We start from the raw sequence: 22872 nt of genomic DNA, 5'->3' as shown, positions 1-22872 counted from the left end.
TGAACAATAGGACATAGGAAATTTTATTAGGCAAATGATGAAAAAGAAACCTGAGAATAAAATAATTTTCTGGCAAACTGATCCAGGGGTATATCTTTGTTGGTATTACTTGACAGACTACTAATAGCTACATACCATTATTATTGCTAATGTTCATTATAAACAATTTTGTACAAACAGTATAGTTACAACTTGATCCAAATGTATTTAGTGAAACTAAATTAAGACCAAGTGATATTTACTGATTCAGGCACTGTTATCTGTTTATGATGCTTTCTTTTTAGCTTTCTTCCCAAGTCTGCATGTCTGCAGATTCCTCCACTTTTCTTGAGATTATTTAGTTCTTTCAATATTTGTCCTTTAGTACTTCAGAATTTCTTCTTTGGTGTTCCCTATCTAAGTCGAGTGGTCTCTCTGCTCCCTAATGGCTTTTCTATCCAGTTTCTAGCACAGTGATCCCCGGTCACTCTAACTACATTTTCCCCATTGTTCTAATTCAATCCCAGGTTCAGACAGATTACTATTTAAGTAGGCTTCTTTATCTAGTTTTTTTTAATGGAACCTGTATTAATGCTATTATATAGCTGCATATAGGTTTCCTTACCCAGATGCTTGTGAATATTAAAAGGAACAGACATAAAGAAAAGAGGATATGCTATTAAACTGGGCAGGAAAAAATAATAGGTCATTTTGGGCTACATAAGTTGAACCACCAAAAAGTGCATCACAATAAAGGAATACTCAAATTATAAGTAGCATATCTGCTGAATTAAGGAGAGTAAAACATTATTAGGAAAGAGTAAAATGCAGAACTGCTATACTAGTTAATAATCTTAACATTTTAGTCAAAGGATTTTTCTGACCTATTGTCTAAACCCAGTCTTCAATTTTTCCAAAGATACTCTACCCTTTCCTTCCAGAAAACTTTAATCTGCTCTCTTCTGAATGGGAGAACCTCAACACAAGAAAAAATGCTTGACAGAAATAAATCCACTCCTCTTAGTTTATGTTGCTTTGAAGGAATAAAATATAAGTCTTATGGGAATAATTTCTAAATTCTTTGACCTCACTTGTGAAAATATACTATTGTTAAAGATAATACTACTTCTTTTCTCACTTCCAGGAAACATGGGAATTCAATGTCGAAAGGTAGCAAATGGATAATTTTCTAAGTGGAGACTTACAAAGGAGACTAGTGTCCCAGAAAGTGGATGCTGTCTGTCTGGATGTTATCTTCTTATTAAAAGCTTCTTCATAATATTTCTTTCCTAGCTTCTAGTCACCCAGAACTAGGGTTTTTTTGGTATTTACCTTAAAAGCTAATATTTAAAATGCAAAGACTATATGAATATTAGTTGATTTTTTAACTGATTTTTATTGCATTAAAAAAATTAAATAACCCTATTAAGCCTTTCATACCCAAAAAAACAGCCCACTACAAGGATTCGCAGCATGTGATCCTATTTCCATTTAACCCAAATTACAAATTTATGGTTTTCATCATTAATCTATCCCGTTCATACTCCATAGATGCCAACTTTAGACAGTTTAGTCATGATGATCTCATTTTTGCAAGGAGGGTCCAGAGCCGTCTTTACTAAACTTTCTTGATTCTCTGCAGCTGGTACGTTGGTGTTGATGAAGGTGGGCAAGAAGTCATAGAAGAAGGTGCCACTTCAAATCTAGCACTCTTGGATCTGGGCATAAAGAAATCTTTTGCAGATCGAGTCTTCTCATGTCCTCTCCAGACTTGTATCTCTCAGTTCTCCAGAGGCTTAGAAGTCCCTATTTCACCACTGCCACACAGAAAGAAACAAAACTCAAGAAAAATAATATTAAAAGTTGACTGCTCAAAATGCAAATTGAATCTCTTTGACCTTTTAAATTTAATTTGGTTTAAATGGCTATGTTTACATAACATCCCCAAATGGAACCCGAATAACACTGTGGAAATGAGATGCTCAGGTGCCCAAAGAAGTTACCGGGGGGGGGAAGATGTGTAACTGGATTCGTCATCTTTAGTTTGCCTTAGTGGTGAACATAACCTTCTTGTGGCCGAATAATGCCTCTGAAAGGATCGGGTTATAGTCCAGCACTAATAGTGAAAGGAGTGTGAAGGGTGAGTTGGTGAAATGTCAATACTTGTCTACTCCCTTACCTCCTTCTTGCTATCACCCCCTGAGGTAAAATAATTCCTCTGAACTATTCACTCAGGCATATGAAGCTTTTTCTCCCTGTTTCACTTGACCCAGAATGGGACACAGACAACTAGAATTAAGGGGGATAAGAGACAAGTGGAAAATGCAAGTTAGAGCTCTTTCCTTATTTTCATGTCTTTCAGACTTAACCCATTTCAAAAACTAACTTTTAAACAGAAATTTAAAAATTCATCTCTGAACATCTGACACCAAAGATCAGTATTATTTGGAGGACTTCTAGTACTATTTTATGTAAAATAGAGGTTGGAGGAAAAGCGATGCCTTGAGATAGGAGTAAGACCAAAGTCGGTGTTGAGCAATGATTATTCCACTTTGCACTGGATTAGATTCAGAGCCTAATCTGTTGAAGAAGGTGGGATTACCGCCATCCATTACTGACATAATGCCAACTCACTTGGGGAAAATCTGTTCACTTGCAGGACTCCTGGGGATTGGTGACATACCCTGACATCATTGAGGGTGGGAGAGAGACAAAGCTTGGGAGCCAAATGCCACCACCTTATACTCCTCCTACAAAAGGGGGAACTCTTCTGCATACCTCTAGTCAAATGCACAAATTAACTTTGCGTCAGTCCAACCTAGGCCAAACATCCTGTCCATTTCGGCTGGTACAAGACAGTAGGTGCAAGTCACGCAAGCTTCCCAAAATGGATATAACAAATTTAGTCTCTTGGGTCCTTGGCCTTGGCTAGTTTTACTATTCAGTGCTAAGGACGGTGATTTACAAACTTCTGTGAAACCTCCACATAGTCTCTTGAGACAGAAAACTGGCGGCGTTAGACTAAGTATTCCTGTTACTAGAGATCTGGGTGGATTTCAACTACCTAAAAGATGAAAATTCAATATTAAAAACCGATTTCCCATGCTGCTGAGTTAAAGGAACAAACTCAACAGTATTTCAAATTACAATTTCCACGTGCTACAGTCAGCTAATATATCAATTAAGCAAAGGAGAACAGTATTTTCCACGTGCAATCATTTGATAAAATCGCAAAATAATTTATATTCCCATCCCCAGGTTAAAACACATAACTCTATATATGCCCACTTCCACATCATTCTCTTACCTTACACCCTCCAATATTATGTCACTTCAGATTTCAAAAGTAACTAAATTTCATCTGTTTTTCTAGTTGGGATCCAAGACAATCTTACACTGCGCTATATGTCACAGAGACAGATAACAGTGACAGTGTGCCATTTACTAAGGAAAACATTTTGGCATTATCCATGGGACCTTCAATGCCCATCCCTTTCCCTCTTCTCACCAATAATCAGATCGTGATACCAGCGCTGACAAGGCCTAGTTCTTTCAGAACATGTGTTTATACTATACAATTTGGATAAATGTGAGAAGAGATTTGGGACCATTCTTCCAACAACCTGTAGGTCTGTCTGGATACAATGCGGTGTGGTGTCAGAACTGGTTGGTACACATGCAAATGACATCAGACATGGTTCCACAATATAAGTTTTCCTTAGTGGGAATTATAGGACTGATTAAATATTGGTTCAGAAATCAGACACTGGATGTACTTCTCAAAAGTCAGATTATGCCCATATATTTAAGCCCTGTTGCACTCCCCCCGCCCCCAAACTGAAGCTGTTTGCTATCTGTTTCACCCCTGCTAAATTGTAGGATCCTTGAGGGCAGGGATTTTTTTTAATGGTATTAAGTGCTTACTTTGTGCCAGGCACTTTACTAAGTGCTGGGGTAGATACGAGCTGATCGGGTTGGATATAGTCCCTGTCCCATGTGGACTCTATATTGTATCCTCCCAAGTGCTGTGTTCAGTGCAATTCCACTGATAAACTTGAAAAAGAAATTGGAGAGAAAGACAAGGTTTCCTCAAAAAAAAAAACCCAAAAAACCTTCATGGTTTAAAATCTGGATATCTCTAAGTTCTACTTTCCTTCCCTGAGATCGTTCATTTCCTCAGGAAGTCATACTGTTTTAGACAGTGAGAAGGCCACAGATATTTGTGATAGAATTAAATTGAACACAGGGATGAGTGTTTGGCTTTTGAAAGCAAACTCTTAGCTGGTTAGATAGGTGAATCAGCCCTGAGGAAAAAAAATGTATTTTCAAAATAAGAAGCAGCATGGCCTTCTGGAAAAAGCACAGTCCTGAGAGTCTGGGAACCTTGGGTCTAATCTCGGCTTTGCCACTTGCCTGCTGGGTGCCTTTAGTCAAATCGCTTAAGTTCTCTGGGCCTGTTTCCTCATCTGTAAAATGGGGATTAAATATCTATTCCCGCTCCCTCTTAAAGAATGGGGGACAATGCCTGATCTGACTATATGGTATCTACTGTTTAGCATAGCTGGTATGTAGCACTTTAAACAAATAACGTTATGATTATTATTATCATTATTAAGACAAATACCTAAGACCTCTATACCCCTATCCTTTTATCTACATGGAACAAGCTATTTTTTGACGCAGATCTTCCTAATTTTATGATCTATCGAATGGTAGTATTTATTGAAGGCTTATTGTCTGCACTATATTAAGAAATCGATAGAGTACTCTCAAGTGCTTTGAGTACACTAGAAGTAGTAGACAGGATCTGTCTTCAAGGAGCTTATTGTTTAGTCAGGGAGACACTTTAAAATAAGTGCAGATAGGAGCATATAATAAAGTCTATAAAATATGTACATAAATGCTTAGGGGCCTTGTGAGTACTTAAGGGTTTAGGTGATGCCAAAGTGCTCATTCTGGATGAGCCAAATCTTGAGGCTGGTGTCGATCTAATGTTTGCAGGGAGAGCCCTTTTCAGACAGAATGAACAGTCCTCCTAGAATTTATGGGTGGGTATTCTTCAAAACCTCATATATTAAGGAAAACTCATGCTGTGGTACTCACCTGTTCCGACACTGCATGGATAAACAGATTATTCGATAATGTAACATTTCTGATTCAAACAGTCTTGTGTTGTGGGAAGAATGTTCCCTAACTGCATATTGAAAACATGATTTAGGGCAGAATCGATTGAATTACTATTCCTCACCTCAGAAACCATGATCAACTGATTGACAGCCTGTAGCTACTGAATTTATGGCTAGTTTCCTGGCCTGGACTTTGGACTGCCTATCTGTACTCAGTCCCACTTGTTTAGGTGTGGAATTTTGGGGTTTTGAGATCTTTTTATTCCTTCACCTGTAAGTGGGGCTCAGGAGAAAAAAAAGGAGAGCAAAGAGGGAAAATGCAAACATAAGCATTAGAAGCAGAAAGTCTAATACTTCTGTGAACATAACTCATCTATAAGGTTAATTCCATTATAAGGAATGTAAAGAGTTCACTTTCGTATGCTATTGCTTGGGCACATTTTGAAGTGAGAGAGTACTAAAAAGAAGAGAGACACTAAGAACAAAATCACAGGGTCAAAAATCCATGCAATTTGGGGCAACCTAGCAGTTCATTCCAATTCCAAGATGATACAGAGTTACAATTTGCATCGTTGCACAATTCCCTTTTGGTTTGGCTGAAAATAGGTCACGACAAACTTGAACCATTAAGTCATTCACGTTTAGTATTATTTTTTGAAACCAGAGTTGCTTTTGGCCCCATGCAGAAGTGAATATCAGAGTCATTAAACTTCTTAGAATATTATAGGATATTCTTAGAAAATTGTTGCAGGGAACATTCTCAAGAGTAATGGTCCTAGCACATTATTACCATTATTAAAGGTTAATGGCAGATATTACTTATAACTTGCGGTGCAAAAAAAGTGAAGAGCATCATGAAACCAAACCTGATATAACAGAGGTGCTCCAGAGGTCCCTCTGTTTCCCTAATTTCTATTCTTTGTCCCTTCCTTGCTTTAAAATCAAACTCTTACTCTCATAATAAGTCCTTGTTTTTTTAATTTAAAAGATTAATTCTGAAAGATTGTCAAAGGCAGTGACTTGAAAATCTCCCTCTAATGCTGATCCCGAAGGGGGAACTATTAGAAAACTAATATTAGTTAACACGTGCAGTATTAAGCAGTGGCAGGCCAAACCTCCATAGCCAAATCACTGCTGAAGGCAGATGCAATTTATTTGGGTAGTCATGGCAAAAATGAGATTGTCACCTACCTGCCTGAAATTTTACCTTGCTCATAATGTGAACAGTAAGCATTGTAAAGGATAGATGATCTTACTAATGAAAACGTGCATTTTAACTCCTTCTGAACTCTGTTTTTTTTCCCCCAAGAAATCTGTTTTCTTTCTAAATAGAGCAACAGTTCTCAAATAATGAAGGAAAAGAAGCTGGTGCTGAAGATAAGGTTTCCCAATTTGGACTTCTCCCCCTTTTTTGAAAGATTTTCTCTGACACGGTCCTTTGTTCCCTAGTGCCTGGAATCGAGTCAGACACTTTCTGAATGTTCGATGTTAAAGAGGAGTGCGGGGAGGGAAAGGAAATTCTCTCTGATCAACTCTAAAATAACGTTGCTTTTCAAATGGATTGGCCAACACCAGACGGCTTGGCAACCTCATTTTCATTTAGAATAAAGTCAGTTTTGTAATTCCATATTCAACTGAGATATACCTGCTTGGCTAATATGAAACGGATCTGGTTCAAGCTAGGTTTGTGGTGAGCCAACTGTCGCCAGGGCGGGAATGAGGCTTCACTACAGCCCATCAGCTGTCCGCCCCCACAGGCAAGCGAGGTTTGGCTCAGCCTGCAAAGCTGGAAATGATCTCCAGCCATTCCGTCTGTCCCTTAGCTCTGACTCAGCCTTCTTGTGAGGTCTCTGGATTCTTGGGGTCCCCTCCCAGCGTCCCAGAGGTAAAGTACTACAGTCTCTGCCTCAGAAGCAGCCAAGTTACTCTTTTTAACCCCCGGAGACTGGAGACGGGTCAGGAGGCGGACATCACCCCTCTGGGACCACTGGGCTCCTGACCATGCTACCTCCAGGACACAAAGGAGATCATGAAAAAGAGGCCTGTGGAAATGAGGCACTGGAGAAGGGATGGCACCCAGGGAGGTGGGCAGCATCGGGGACTACGACAACGGGGCAAAAGCTGGCAATGTGCCACAAGTGTGGGAGTCCGTTTCTATCCTGAATTAAAACTGGGGTGGAGCAGTGTTGTTAGCTTGTCTTGGCAGATCATTCTAATTAGTGATTAACAGAAAACCTTTGTGGTTCATTCCCACGCATATATTAAACTGAGAGTGGTATCGTGGCGGGGCGGGGGGGGGGGGGGGGCGTGAGCAAAAAATGATGGGAAAGGTAAAAGAATGGTAAGTCCTCTTTAACTCCAAGTTCCCATTTGTCTAACTAATATGCTTACTATGGTCTGAGAGTGTTACTGGAGCACGTTTGGAGATGACCGATTATGTACAAGTTTCCTCTCCTTTATCTTCAAATGGGACCTCAGCTTGAGAAAGGAAGAATAACAAGGCCCTGCCACCAACTTGAATTCCATACACCCATCTTCTTGAGATTCCCACCTTAGGCAGCAAGATAACCTTGAGTTTCTACAGCCCTCAATTTCCAAAGCCCTTTCACCTTAGTTATGGTATTTGGTCCTCACGATAACACTGGGAGGTAGACAGAGAAAGACAAGTATTAATATCTCCATTTTACAGCTGAGAAAACCGAGGCCCAAGGAGGTTAAGTGACTGGACCGTGGGCACACTACAGTCCCGTTCTTATTTTTACAATTCTGAATACTAAGACCCTCTTGGCACCCTCTTTACCCTGGCTTCTTAAATCCATTCCTAGGCAAACTCTACATCTTGCCATACATACAGGATTGTTCTTCAGACTCCCCCAGGTTATGTGATGGTCCATGGACAGCTCCAAAACCTGTTCTCTTCCTAGTACATGCACTATACCAAGGTTGCGGCCTAGGAGAGTTAATAATTCGCGAGGGTGATCCTCAAGGACATACTGAATCACCTTCCTCTGTGCTCTCCCTGGCACCCTCGGAATTCACTCTCCACTTCTAGACACTGGTAAACTACCAACGGGTCTCCCCTACTTGTCTAGACTGTAAGCTCACTGTGAGTAGGGAACGCATCTACCAACTCAACTCTGCTATACTGTACTCTCCCAGGCACTCAATACAATGCTCTGCACAGAGTAAGCGCTCCTTCGATACTATTGATTCCCTCTGCTTTCCAATAGGTTTCTCTATTTCTGCCTTTGCTTAACTCCATGCTATTCCAAATCCTCGTTTGGCAGCTCCCTACAACATTCCAAATCATTCGGCTCATCATACACTCTAATGCTCCTCTTTTGATTAAGTCGATGCCAATCAACGTCTCTTGCAGTTTTCCCAGTTACTTTTGCTTATTTGCAAACTGTAGTCAAAATGAAATGTATCATGCCTTAAACTTTAAGTCAGAGAGGGAATGGTTTAAAATTCCTTGTAGGCAGGGGGTGTTTTTTTATGTCTTGTTGGGCTTTCCTAAACACTCAGGGTAATGCACCACGCCCAGGTGTTCAAATACCACTATTACGACTAAAAGTAACTGAAGATGGCACTCATGGTCAAACATATTTGTTTACGTTTGCTATACTTTAATGATAGTTTTATCCACATTACAAGTCTGTGATTTTTAACTGGCTAATTATATAAAACAGTTTAATTGGGAGTTTTTTTGGATTGATGCATCGAATCACATTTTAAAGTACGTCCTACTCTACTATGACAATATGGTCCGATTCAACTAATTAGCAAAAAACTAATTTTAATTCCAAAAGGAATGATGTCATTCTGTAGCCATTTTACCGACCAAAACAAAGCAGTTCTCTTTCAGAGAAATCGCATAGGATAGAAATCAGCCATAGAATATTTTCTCCACAGAAACTCTGACTGTATATAAATCAAGAATGTGTTCCCCTTAACAGTCCTTTTATGAAAAAAATTTGAATCATTCATAGTAGGCTTTGGCAAACGGTATCTTTCTCAGATGTCAGTTTCCAAACAATGTGACTTTTTGTAAAGACCGAGATTAACTTTTCCATTGTGGAAACAGTGGCTACAGGATTAAAAAAGTCATTTTATAAATAACAGTAATTGATAAATTAAGGTATTTTGGAGGAGAAGATCCTAAGAAAAGCAACAGTGAATGGTTAGAAAAATACAGTACACTATTTTTTGAGGAATTTGAATGATTCAACCCCTCTAACTTCTGAAGTGCAGATCAAAGCCATCAGGTTTCAAACTTAAAGCACATGGTTTTTATTCTACTGTCTGACGGCTTCAACAGACTTCTACCTGTTTCAAAACCTGGGATTGTCTTAATCCTACCCTTATTAACTGTTTATTCTACCCAATGTCACACTTATGACACCTTACAGAGTTTGCTTTAAGTCTCATTTGGACTAAATTCCTCAAAATTTAAATTCCGGTGGCATACAGCTAATCCGAATGCAGATAAAATTACTACTGGGTTGACAAAACAAAACACGAGTGAAGCAGTTGGTCCCTGCGGATGAACTTCTTTTTAAAAAATGATACTAAAATCAGGATTGTCCCTGCCCCTTTAAAGCTTTATAGCAAACCTTTAAAGAAATAGTGAAGTCGTCATCTTATTAACACGGAACTATGATTTTAATAAGTCATTAAAGGTAACATCGTGCCTTTAATCTACATTTAAAAGTAATATTAATCATATCTAAAGACAAAAATTAAAAACAGAAAAATTTCTATTAAGTAACAGTGAAAGTGGTAATAAACATGGATAACTTTTAAAAGATATATACTTAATGATCCTAACAAAGACACTGAAGTTAAAAGGGCCATGAAATGTTTGTTTGTTTTTTTGTATTGATTTGTTTGGTTTTTCCAACAACTCCTTTTAGGAAATCAAATTGTAATAGCTCATTTGCCTTGCTTTGGTATTTTTTTTTCCTGCTGTTAACAATGCTCTTACAGTGTGAAATCACTTATGTTCTTTTCAAATGCTTGGCATTATAGTGAGATCTCATATCTTTTCTCAAGTTAAATTTTGCTCCACATATTCCACATGTATAAAGGTGAACATCCATGTGCTGCTCCAACTGTTCATTATTTGGGAATATCTGAAAGCAGACCTGGCATATAGTCTCACCGGCAGATAAATGAGAGATCATATGCCGTACATGGTCATGCTTTCTGAAGTTTCCTTGATCACAAATGGAACAGACATACCTGGCCATGCCCTTGTGCATATCATTGTGCAGTCGCAACTGACGTTCTCTTAAAAACTGCTTTCCGCAGGTCTGACAGACAAATTGTTTTTCCTTGGTATGAACGGTGTAATGTTCCCTTAAGTGACACCGCTGATAAAATCCCTTCCCACAAAGATTGCAGAAATGTTTGCGCCGGTGATCTCGCTCACTCTCTTCCATAATGGCGCTCTTGAACATATCCTGTTCCAGGCAACTGGACACATGTTCGACCACGAGATTTTCAGTTTCAAAACGCTGGCCACAATTAGGACACCGAAAAGGACAGGCAGAGTGCTTATACAACTGCTTCTTCTGGAGGCTGTTTATCTGGAAATGACCGTCCCTCAGGTCATCAAACATCTCAGCAAACATCATCTCTCTGATTTCGGACTGCTCGTCGGGATTCTCTTCCAGATCCATTTTTTCCTCGCTGCTTCCCAGCCCGTTCACCGTCAGATCTTGGGGCTCGCCGCACCTCTGGGCATGCTCCTGCAGCTGCCTCCCTTTGACCAGGATCTGACCACATTTGCCACAGGCGCAGATATTTTCTATATGTTTGGATAAATAGTGCGAGGATAAGTCCTCCTCTGTAATCGTTAACCCGCAGAGTTCGCAGGACACATTTTCAGCATCCTCTTGCATGGGACTAGCTTTGCTGTTCAGGTGCCTCGAGTGTTCAAAACTGCTTCTTTCGTTTTCGTTAACGGACATCCGAGGTTTCAGACTTTTCCGAGGGTTTTTTTTAATACTGACCTCTTCGTCGACATAGTACCTGTAAAACGGCTCCTCGGGTTCATCCTCTAACTCGTCGTTATCCGAGGATTCGTTGCAGTCTTTATCAGTCACTTTGATGATATTAAAGTCCTTCAATTCATCTGCCGGGTTGTCCTCCGGCTCCATCTTGACGATGATCCTTTTCCTCTCGCTAGCTCGGCTCTTCTCCTCGCCGGCCCTCTCGGACTCAACCGCGTTGCTCTTTCTGCTTCCGACAGCAGAGGAGGAATCGTCGGCAGCTTGGCTTGAATCACCTCTGTATCTGTCCCCCTGGCCAGAGAACGCTTTGGAAGCTTCCTTGTCGCTCGAGTCGGTTTTGGGGTTACCGTCTTTTCCCTCTCTCACATCTAGTACCCTGTGAAATGACCTGGCGTTCTGATACGAATGTCTGTTGGTGCACGTGAGAACGTGCTCGTCCAAAAGCTTCTCGCAACTGAATCCAAACCCACAGCTGTCGCAGGTAAAGCTCCTTCCGAAGCGCCGGGACACACGGTCTTTTGAGCTGGATAATTTGGACACGGAACTTTTTTTGCAGACCTCCAACAGCTGTTCAGGAAAAGTGCCCAGTGGTAAAGCCTCCTCATCAGGTTCTCGGGTTTGGGGGGTATTTACTGTTGAACTTGGTTCCACACACCACCTGTTGGCTTCACTGCCATTCCTAGTCACAGTATCTTCATACATCCGTACCCCGAATATCATCTTGTTGTTACGACTGCTGGCAGCAGAAGATGAACATTTTGAACTGGAACAGTCAGCGTCTTGTATGTCTTCTAAACAGTCGGGGACATTATACAACTGCAAGTAATTCATGGCCACTTTAAACTGCTCAAAGCTGGAAGGGGCCGTCATAATTTTTCCTAAATACATAAACTGCAAAATGAGATCAAAACATTCGGCACTGATTTTCATGTTACTAAGGTTTAACTGTGCGGTGGAGTGCTGGTGGTTCATGAAAAACATTCGAAAATACGAGCTGCAGGCAGCCAGAACGGCTCTGTGCGCCTGGAAGTAGATGTCGTCGATGGAAATGCAGCAGTCACAGAGAAAACCCCATTCCCTTTGGTTGTTTAGTTGCTGAAGGACGTAGCTGCTGTGGCTCGGCCTTGCCATCTCACACTTGAGGGACGGATCCCTAGGTAAAACAAAAATGCACCCAAGGTCAGAGAAGGGGACAGACAAGCCCTGTGACACAAAAGTTTACATGACGATGGGAAACATTTAATGGGTGTCAGTTATTAGAAGTTAGAGAGATCTTTTCCGCATTAAAGATAAACCCCACTAGCTATTCTGAACCACAGAGATAAAATAAAAATTAAAAATTCATCCATTTTTGCTCCTTCATTTTGGATTCTCCCCACCCCTCAGGGGGATTTTTTAAGTGCTTTCTATGTGTCAGGCACTGTGCTGAGCATCGGGGAAGCTTATCAGGTTGGACCCAGTCCCTGTCCCACATGGGGCTCACAGTCCTAATCCCCATTTTACAGATGAGGTAACTTGAGGCACAGAGGAAGTGAAGTGACTTGCCCAAGGTCACACAGCAGACACGTGGCAGAGCCGGGATGAGAACCCAGGTCCTTCCAACTCCCAGGCCCGGGCTCTAACCGTGAGGCACTCTGCCCTGTAGGATGAGCGTTTCTGAACACCAAGTAGGTGCTCGTGATGATAGTGACGAAACGGAAATTGCTGAACGAGTTGAAAAGGATAAAAGATCAGAAGAGGCATTTGTTGTAATGTTCTATTAAGATGAGGAGCAACGGGAAAGGAAAAAAAGGCACCTACTTAACTAAACAGAAAGAGGCTTAAAGGTTTTCGGCTGGCTACGGTATAAAAACTAAACGGAGTGGTCTGAAGAGAATGCTGAACAGAGACGGGTATTGGGTTGCTGGTCTCCTCTTTGCTCCAGTCTTAAGCAGCCAGAGGCAGAGGTTGGCCTAGTGGAATGGCACGATATGGATTCCAGCCTATAAGAGAGCGAGGTTCACTGTGCTTGGAAAGGAAGGAACTGAAATGCAGAAGCTTAAATGGGCCATAGGAAGGATAATTCCAAAAGTTCCGTTAGATCTGAAATTCTCTCACTAACGTATAAAATGATATGCAACTCTTGCTTCGAGGCCAATTTGAGTGTGCACGGCAAAAACAGTGTTTCGACAGAAACGAGTGTGGCCAAAGAGTCGAAGGCAAACACGTGAAAAGAACACAGCTAAGTCGACTACTTCTCCACAGCCAGCAGCCTTTACTTAACCACCATAACGAGTTAGGCTCGGAAAATATTTCTTAAAAACTTCCCTCGCCCACAAAAATGTTTAGTCATCCACAGTTTGTGTACGTCCACCCTTCACCCACTTCCACGTCGATTTTTAACATACCAACTTACTTTCCCCCGGCACGAACAGCAGGGAAAGCAGAAGTCGAGGCAGAGGCAGCTACTCTGCTCATACCTCTCTGCCCCCACCCTCCGGGGCAACGGTGCCTAGTTTGAGGTTAGAGAGTCATCGAGCCGATGCTAGAAACTCACGTGAGGCTGGCCTGGCTCCTAACATCACCCTGCCCGTTCCGCAGAACATGGGTCTAAAAAGGGACCGAGTGGGCCTACCCCACGGCAGAAAGTTCTGCGGAGCCACAGTGGGAGCTGAATCAGGAAGCTATCTCCCTCTGTGGGTTCACGCAATCCAAGCAATAGCTGGGGACCGTGTCAGTTCCTAAGTTGGGAGGGAAGAGAAAGAGGAGGATGGTGTCAGGGGGGGTTTGGTCCTTCCAGCTTTCGGCTAAGCGGGGCTCGCCGCTCCCTCCCCATTCGTACTCCCTCCACGGCATCAGCCTGGGACGCTCGCACCCTGTCACCTCAGCTCGAGTCTTGAAAATGCCCTGGAAATTGTAGCTGCCTTTCCATCGAGTCAACAACTGTTGCTCTGATTTCTGTTAAACAGAGAAACGTTAAAAACTGGAGTGTAACGGATTTGGGTTTGCTTGGGTTTGCTTGGATCGTGTGTGGTGAGCATACCCTTGAACAAGACGTAGTTTCAACCCTCGAGGAGCTTATTGCCCATTATGGGAGACAGGCAGCCAAAAATGACTCAGAAACTATGGGGGTAGGAAAGCATATAATGTAAAAAATAAATTGTGATATTTGTTAGCAATTATGTATGTGCTAAGCACTGGGTGGATAAAATACAATCAGATCAGACAGTCTCTGTTCTACGTGGGGCTTATAGTCTACGGGGGAGGGAGAATAGGTATTTAAGCCCCCTTTTTGCAGATAAGGAAACTGAAATCTAGATAAATTAAGTGACTTGCCCAAGGTCATGCAGAAGGAAGGATTAGAACACAGGTCTCCTGACTCCCAATCATGTGCTCTTTCCACAAAGCCACACTGATGCCAAAATAGAAATAGTAATGACGGTACTCATTCAGTGTGGCCAAGTACCATGCCACATTCTAGGGCAAATACAAACTAATCACAGCGGACATCAAACACAATATACTTGAGGGTCAAAGGAAGGTGGATCCAACGTAAGTGCCCGGATTAGCTACGCCTGGGAAGGCAACAAAATTGGGGAATGCCTTCTGGACTGCCAAACAGGAGAGAGTTCCAGGCGGGAGGGAAAGGAAGGTGTCAAGTTGTCACTTTTCTCTGTGCCTCACTTTCATCTGAAAAAGGGGACGTTGATCTCCCCAACTTTGACTGAAGCCCATATGGGACAGGAACTGGGTCTGATCTGATTATTGTTTCTACTCTGGAGTTTAGCATGGTGCTTGGCCCATAATAAGCAAGCACCGAAATACCACAATTATTAGTCAGTCAACTCTATTTATTGAGTGCTTACTGTGTGCAGAGCACTGTACTAAGCATTTGGGAGAGTGCCATGTAACTGACTCATTTCCTGCCCACAATGAGCTAGGAGTGAGCAAGGGGTGAGAATAGGGAGAGCTGAGAGAGAGGTTAGCTTGATAGGAGTGAAGAATGTAGGCTGGGATGTAGTGGGTGAAGAGATTTGATAAATAAGAGGGAGAGAGATGGTGCAGAGTAAATGAACAGTAATAACGGCCCTTTTTTCAGATGAGAAAACTGAGGCACAGAGAGGGGCGACAACTTTTCACTTTCCTTTCCTTCCCATATGAACAGGAACCACCACCGTGATGGGAAGGAAAACAGAGTAGGCATTGGAGGTAGGCTGAATTACACGTTACAGAGATGCACCAGAGCCCTAGAGGCACAGGGAGGCTGGAGCCTGGTAGGCTGGTATGGAGATGAGAAGAGCCCATATCAGGATGGTAACCGAGAGAATGGAGAAGATGGGAATAACTGGCAGGACTCAGAGACAGAATGGATGTGAAAACCAAAAAGTAAGTAGGAGCTGAGGATACTACCAAGGCTTAGGGTTTCAGTGATGGGGAGTTTGGGGGACTTGCAGGGGTAGTGCTGATGGCAAAATTTGGAGGAGCAGGTTTGGGAAGGAAGAGAAAGAGCTCAGTTTCAAACTCACAGAGTCTGAGGTGTCAATGAGACATCCATGTAGAGATGCCCTGCAGGCAAGAGGAAATGTGAGATTGCAGAGCAGGTGAGAGGCCAAGGCTAGTGAGGTAGACTTGGGAGTCCATCACACAGTGGTGACAGAGGAGCTTCCCAAGACCGTGAGAGGATGGTGAGAAGCACAGGGGACCCAGAACAGAGAAGCCACAGAGGAGTCAGCCAAGGAGATTGAAGAAGGAGCATGGCCCAGTGGAAAGAGCCCGGGCTTGGGAGTCAGAGTTCATGGGTTCGAATCCGGGCTCCACCGCTTGCCAGCTGTGTGACTTTGGGCAAGTCACTTAACTTCTCTGTGCCTCAGTTCCCTCATCTGTAAAATGGGGATTAAAACTGTGAGCCCCACGTGGGACAACCTGATCACCTTGTATCCCCCAGCGCTTAGAACAGTGCTTTGCACATAGTAAGCGCTTAACAAATACCACCATTTAAGAATGGCCCGAAAGAAAGAGAAACGGGAGTCCCGTGTCAGTGAAACCAAGGTTGAATAAGGCGTTCCAAGAGAAGGGAGTGGTGGTTAACAGTATTGAAGGCAACTGAGAAATCAATGAGGAATAGGATTAGACTGAATTATTGCCACCTTAAAATGCAGGGAGATATAGGCTGAGCAGCTTACTGAGTGAGCTGGGTATTTAAGCCTGAGTCCTTTCTTTTCCCTTCATCTTGAGCCACTTCTAGCCAGAAAAGTGGTACCTCTGCAGGGGGACCTCTCTCCCACTTCTCATCCCTAGAATTTTCATTTCTAGGCTGTAAACTTGTTACGGGCAGGGAAGGTGTCTGCTAATTCTCTGGTATGTTACTCTCCCAAGTGCTCAGCGTAGTGCTCTGCACATAGGCAGCACTCAATAAAAAGCACCGATTGATCGACTACGGGTGTCCCACAAGGCTCTGGCTAGGATCTCTTACTCTTCTCATCTCCTCACATGATTCCAGCTACCACTTCTATACAGAAGCCTCCCAAATCTCTCTCTAGCCCTGACCTATCTCCCGCTATCCAATCTCACATTTCCTCCTGCTTCAAGTACATCTTCCCTTGGTCTGTTGACACCTCATTCATTCATTCAATCGTATTTATTTAGCGCTTACTGTGGGCAGAGCACCGTACTAAGTGGCTGGAAATAGAGGCAATCCTTACCCAACAGCAGGCTCACAGTCTAGAAAGGGAGGACAGACAACCAAACAAAACCAGTAGGCAGGCATCAATAACTCAACCTATCCAAAACTGAACTTCTACCCTATAAAACCCTCCCAACTTTCCCATCTCTGTCAACAACGCCAGCTTCCTCCCTGCAACTGAAGCTTTCAACCTTGGCTTCCTCCTTGATTTTTCATTGTAAATTAGCGCTCATGCCCAATCAACTGCTAAAGCGTGATGATATTTCCTCAAAGACAATTTGCAGATCTGCCCCTTGTCATCCTTCCTTATGGCCAATCAATCAACCAATCCTATTTTTATTACTATTATCATTTTTATATCATTAATTGTTATTGTTAATCTTGACTGTTACTAAAAAATACCATCCATTGTTAATAATTATAGCTAATGATATTAACTGTGCATTTGCTAAGCACTTAATGGAGCAAAGTGTGGGGGCTGGGTAGTAGCAGGAAAGCAGCATGGTAAGGTAGGAGGGGGCAAGATGATTTAGTGCTTGAAACCCTACGGTAAGGAATTGCTGTTTGATGGAAAGGTGGATGGACAACCACTGGAGGTTCTTGATGAGTGGGGAAGCATGGATTGAACGTTTCTGTAGAAAAATGATCCGGGCAGCAGTGACGTCTGGACTGGAATAGGACAGAAAGAAGGCAGGAAGGTCAGCAAGGAGGCGAAACCAAGGCGAAACAGGATAAGTGCTTAGATTAACGTGGTAGCAATTTGGATGGAGAGGAAAGGGCAGATTTTAGTGATATTGTGAACGTTGAACCGACACCATTTAGTGTCAAATTGAGTATGTGGGTTGAATGAGAGAAATGAATTGAGGATAATGCCAGTGTTAGGGGCTTGTGAGACAGAAAAGATGGTGGTGCTGTCTACGGCAATGGGAAAGTCAAGGGAGGAGAGGGTTTGAGTGGGAAGATAAAGAGTTCTGTTTTGGACATGTTAAGTTTGAGGTGTTGATGGGACATTCAAGGCGAGCTGTCCTGAAGGCAGGAGGAAATGTGAGACTGCAGAGAGGGAGAGAGATCAGGGCTGGAGATGTAGATTTGGGGATCAACTGCACAGACTGGGAGTTGAAACCATGGGAGTGATTGAGCTCTCCAAGGGAGTGGGTTGAGATGGAGAAGAGAAGGGAACCCAGAAGTGAACTCAGAGGAACTCCCACAGTTAGGAGTTGGGAGGGAGAGGAAGACCCCATGAAAGAGACTGAGAATGAGCAGCCAAAGAGATAGGAGAGAACCAGGAGAGGAGACTGTCAGTGAAATCAAGGTTGGATAATGTTTCCAGGTACAGTGCCCAAATCAGATGAGGGGTTGAAGAGGATTAGGGGATTAGGATGGAGTAGAGGCCATTGGATTTGGTAAGGAGATTATCTGTGACCTTTGAGAGGGCCGTTTCTGTGGAGTAGAGGGGACAGAAGCTAGACTGGAGGGGGTCAAGGACAGAATTGAAGGAGAGCAACTAGAGACAGCGGATGCAGACAACTCGCACTAGGAGCTTGGAGAGGAATGGTAGAAGGGAGATGGGCAATAACTGGAGGAGGCCGCAGGGTCAAGGGAGGGTTCAAGCACTCGCCCGTCCAAATCATCGTCACCCTTCAGTATCAGCCTATTCATTGGTCACTCTACCTCGAGAGGGTGGTTTCTGTGGAGTGAAAGGGACAGAAGCCAGATTGGAGGGGGTCAAGGAAAGCATTGGAGGAGAGGAGCTAGAGACAGTGGGTGTAGACAAGGAGTTTAGAGAGGAGTGGTAAGAGGGAGATGGGGCGATAACTGGAGGGGCCCTGGGGTCAAGGGAGGGTTCAAGCCCTCCCTGTTCAAATTCTTGTTACCCTTCAGTATCGGCCCATTAACTGGTCACTCTGCCTCCAGATTTTCTCTGCTTCAGTCCACACACCAAACGGTTGCCTGGATCATCATCCTGAAACATTGCTCAACCCACATATCCCCTCCCTTTCCCTAAAACCCTCCAATGGTTGCCAACCTCCCTCCACATTAAACAAAACAAAAACTCTTTTCGGAACCCTTTAGCTACCTCCGGGGCTCATGAACTGAATTTACACCCTCCTTTACACTCATGAATCTATGTCCAACAGCTTATTTTGATACGTAAATATTTCAGTTTGCTGCTCCTGTTGGTGTGGAAGTTCTCCTTTAGCAGGAAATGTGTCACTTTATTTACTGTACTTTCACACGCCTAGTAGAGTGAATGGCACCAAATGCAAGTTTGGTACACGTTACTTCTACTTCAAAGCCCCCTACGACCTCTTTCCATTTTGTATATTAGGGCTCTCGACCTGTCACACCCCAGCTCCCACTCTTAACGCATCCCAAGCTCACCTCCTAATTGCTCCCTGCTCTCATCTCACCCACTGCCATTGTCCCGTTCACCACCCTGGAATTTCATCCCTCCGCATCAACAGAAATTTCTTACCATCGGCTTTAAAGCACTAAATCACTCTGCCCCCTCCTACCTCACCTCGCTACTCTTCTACTGTAGCAGAGCCCGCACACTTAGCTCCTCTAATGCCAACCTACTTACTGCACCTCAATCTCGGCTATCGCACCACTGACCATTCACCCACATCCTGCCTCTGGCCTGAAACATCTTCCCTCTACATATCTGACAATTACTCTTCCCCACCTTCAAAGCCATACTGAAGGTACTCTCCTCCAAGAGACCTTCCCTAAGCCCTCATTTCCTCTTCTCCCACTCCCTCCTACACTGCCCTGATTTGCTCCCTTTATTCACCCACCCCCTCCCAGCCCCACAAGCACTTATCAACCAATTTTATTTACTGAACCCTTACTCTGAACTCTTAAAGTGCTTGGGTGAGTACAAAAATAAAAGACACATTCCCTGCCCACAGTGAGCTTCTTATGATCTCGGGGCGGGCAGACACTAATATAAATAAATGCATTACGGAGACGTACATAAGTTTATTACCCAATTTATTTTGTTAATGAGATTCTATTTATTGCTATTGTTTTTGTCTGTCTCTCTCCCAATTAGACTGTAAGCCCGTCAATGGGCAGGCATTGTCTCTATCTGTTGCCGAATTGTACATTCTAAGCACTTAGTACAGTGCACTGCACATAGTAAGCGCTCAATAAATGCTATTGAATAAGTGCTTTGGGCCTGGGAGCGGGGTTGACCAGAGCTGAGGATGACTGGCTCAAGGCCCTGGGAAGGGGCCTTCCCCATTCCAGGAAACCTCTTGCCCCCATTGTTTGTAAATCATTTCCACTTCTAGACTGTGAGTCCGTTGTTGGGTAGGGATTGTCTCTATCTGGTGCCGAATTGTACTTTCCAAGCGCTTAGTATTGGGCTCTGCACACAGTAAACGCTCAGTAAATACGATTGAATGAACGAATCTGTCTCTCCTGTTAGAATGTAAGTTCCTCAAGGTCGGAGACCAGGTCTTTGGCTTCTAGTGCACTCTGCTAAGAGTTTAGTACAGTGTTCTGTGCACAGTAGGAATAGGGCCACTTACTTACTTACTAAGCGATTGGTAAACCGGAACCCTGGGCAGAATGTTCCTCGAACACTACACTCAATGAGGTCCCTGGCAGTGTAAGCTGTGGCTGCTTCCACCTTTATGCTCATGGCCCAAAGCATCCTCAGGCATGGCTGAGTGGAGCCCATCTTCCCCTCGGGGGATGTAATTCCCTCCCTTCCCTGCAGCTCAGGCACGTTGCTGGGTACATGGTGCAGAAGCCCCCGGCCCTAATTCTTCAGGAGACGACAGGCCTGGGCTACTCCAGCCCAGAAGACCCTGGCTCACTTTGTATGGCCAATTGGGAAGGGGGAGAAAACCCTCAGACTTACAAAGGGAGGAATTGGGACTCTCCTTCCTGTCCTCTCTTTCTCTTCCCCCAAACCCAAAACCCCTGAGTTACAAGAGAGTTGAAGTTTCAAATTCAGAACCATACCAGCTGCAGCCAGAGAAAGCAGGGGAAGGATTAGCAAGTGTTAACATAAGAGAGGCAAGGTGAGTTAATATTACTCTTGGGAACAACAGTGAGGGGTGAGGGAGGACTGGACTGGGATAGTGGCATGGGGGGCAACGGGGGGCAGGAGAGGGAGTGTGGGGCTGGGGGAGGCTCCGCACCAGCAGCAGACAAGTGAAGACGTCAAGGGGCTCTGCAAACCCTATTAGCCCCAAACCCACTCGGGGATTAATACGGCCCTCAGTAGGCACTCAGATTTTGCAGACTGATGGTCGCCTATCTCCTGAAACTTTCAAGAAGGATGTGGGTCTACGTTAAAGGCTGAACTGGTATGGGAGTTCTGCTCTTGCTTACCTATGACCCCATGGATCAAGTGTTCAAGGCAGTTGGACTACAGTTTTTGGTTAAAAACAGAAAAAGAGTCCTACAGTAACATCACCTATGCTTCGTTTTTTGAATTGGTGCATGTGTCCACTTCAGAGGACTACACTAAAGCTATGAATAAAAATCCAACATAAACCCCTGGTGAAAGACTACAATTTTCAGTTACTAACTCAGCCCAGGTTACAAAAAACAGACCCAGAAACGAAAAGTTCCAGGCACCTCCCTCTCCCTGTTAACTGATAATGCTAACTTTTCATCTTTCCCCCATACCTACTCTCTCCCTAATCTCCCCACTTCAGGCAAACAGTATTCCCATCCTCCCCAACTCAGATGGCCACAACTTTGAGAGGCAGAGGAGCTAGGTTCTAACCCTGGCTCCACCACTTGTCTGCCGTGTGACCTTGGGCAAGGCACTTAACTTCTCTGGGCCTCAGTTATCTCATCTGTAAAATAGGGATCGAGACGGTCAGTCCCATAGGGGACACGGACTGTGTCCAACCTGATTAACTTGTATCTACCCCAGCTCTTAGGATTAAGACTGTGAGCCATTTGTGGGGTACTTCCCCACTGCTTACAAGCATGCTTATGTATCTCCTATCCTAAAAAAAATCCCATGTTTCCCTCCAGTTATTGCCCCATCTCCCTCCTACCCTTCCTCTCCAAACTCCTTGAGCAAGTTGTTTACACCTGCTGTCTTCATTTCTCCTCCAATTCTCTCCTTGATCCCCTCCAATCTGGCATCTGCCCCCTTCACTACACAGACACAGCCCTTTCTGAGGTAACTAATGACCATGCCTCTGATGGCTTTTACTCTATCTTACTCCTCCTAGACCTCTCCAAAGCTTTTGACGTTGTAGTCCTCCCCATTCTCCTTGACACTTTAATAACCGTTAAAAAAAAAGTTGGTACCATCCTCAACTCTTCATTATCATTCAACTCCACTACCAAATCCTGTCGGTTTTTCCTGCCCAACATCTTCTGGATCCGCCCCTTCCTATCCACCCAAACTGCTCTCAGTCTGGTACGAGCTTTTATCTTGCTACGGTTGCATTACTGAATTAACCTCCGCCTTGGTCTCCTGGCCTCCAGCTTATTCTCCCTCCAACCTATACTATACGATGCTGTTGCTGCGCAGATCTGCTTCCTGAAGCATGGCTCCACCCACATCTTCCCCCTCATCAAAACCCTCCACCATCTTCCCGAATCTCTTCACATCAAACAAAACCTTCTCACAACCGGCTTCAAGGCTCCCCACCGTATCTCTCTGCTCTCTTGTCCTACTATTCCCCAATTTGGGGTCTTCGTTACTCCTAAGCCAACCTTCTACCGGTATCTCACTCCTGAATCCCCGGCCTTCCTCCTCTTCTCATGCCGTCCTCCAATTTAGAACTCCCTCCCTGCTTCATTACAGAGACCAGAGCTCTCCCCCACATTCAAATCCTACCTTCTCCAACGAGTTTTCCCTAATTAATTTCCCAGAACCTGAGCAATGGTGGTAGTAACTGAATTTATTAGGCATTTATTGTGTGCAGAGCACTGTGTTGAGAACTGGGAAAAAGTATACTGTAGGGAATTATACACAGACCCTGTCACTCAAGGGGCTCACAATCTATGAACAACAGTGAGAGAGTACTCAAGGAAGACAAATAAAACATTAAAACAAATTAAGAGACAAGGTCAAAAACTCAATATACAAAACAAAAACAAAAGTCAA

General features: G+C 43.6%; 1 protein-coding gene across 3 annotated transcripts in view; it reads right to left on the bottom strand.

Moving 5' to 3' along the window:
- ZBTB1 (zinc finger and BTB domain containing 1) overlaps window positions 1-22872 on the bottom strand; it is a 43736-nt gene continuing 20864 nt past the window's right edge. For 2 of the 3 annotated variants that reach the window (XM_029071821.2, XM_029071898.2), the window contains exon 2: window positions 8711-12272. In XM_029071821.2, the coding sequence (XP_028927654.1) occupies window positions 10103-12250 (2148 nt within the window). In that variant the 5' untranslated portion in view covers window positions 12251-12272 and the 3' untranslated portion in view covers window positions 8711-10102. Of the gene's footprint in view, window positions 1797-8710; window positions 12273-22872 lie in introns of those variants that run through there. The other variant, XM_029071966.2, reaches the window with a different exon arrangement.

This window comes from Ornithorhynchus anatinus, chromosome 1, assembly GCF_004115215.2.
Source record: "Ornithorhynchus anatinus isolate Pmale09 chromosome 1, mOrnAna1.pri.v4, whole genome shotgun sequence".
Taxonomy (NCBI): Eukaryota; Metazoa; Chordata; class Mammalia; order Monotremata; family Ornithorhynchidae; genus Ornithorhynchus; species Ornithorhynchus anatinus.
This window is presented reverse-complemented; position numbering and strand designations above follow the sequence as displayed.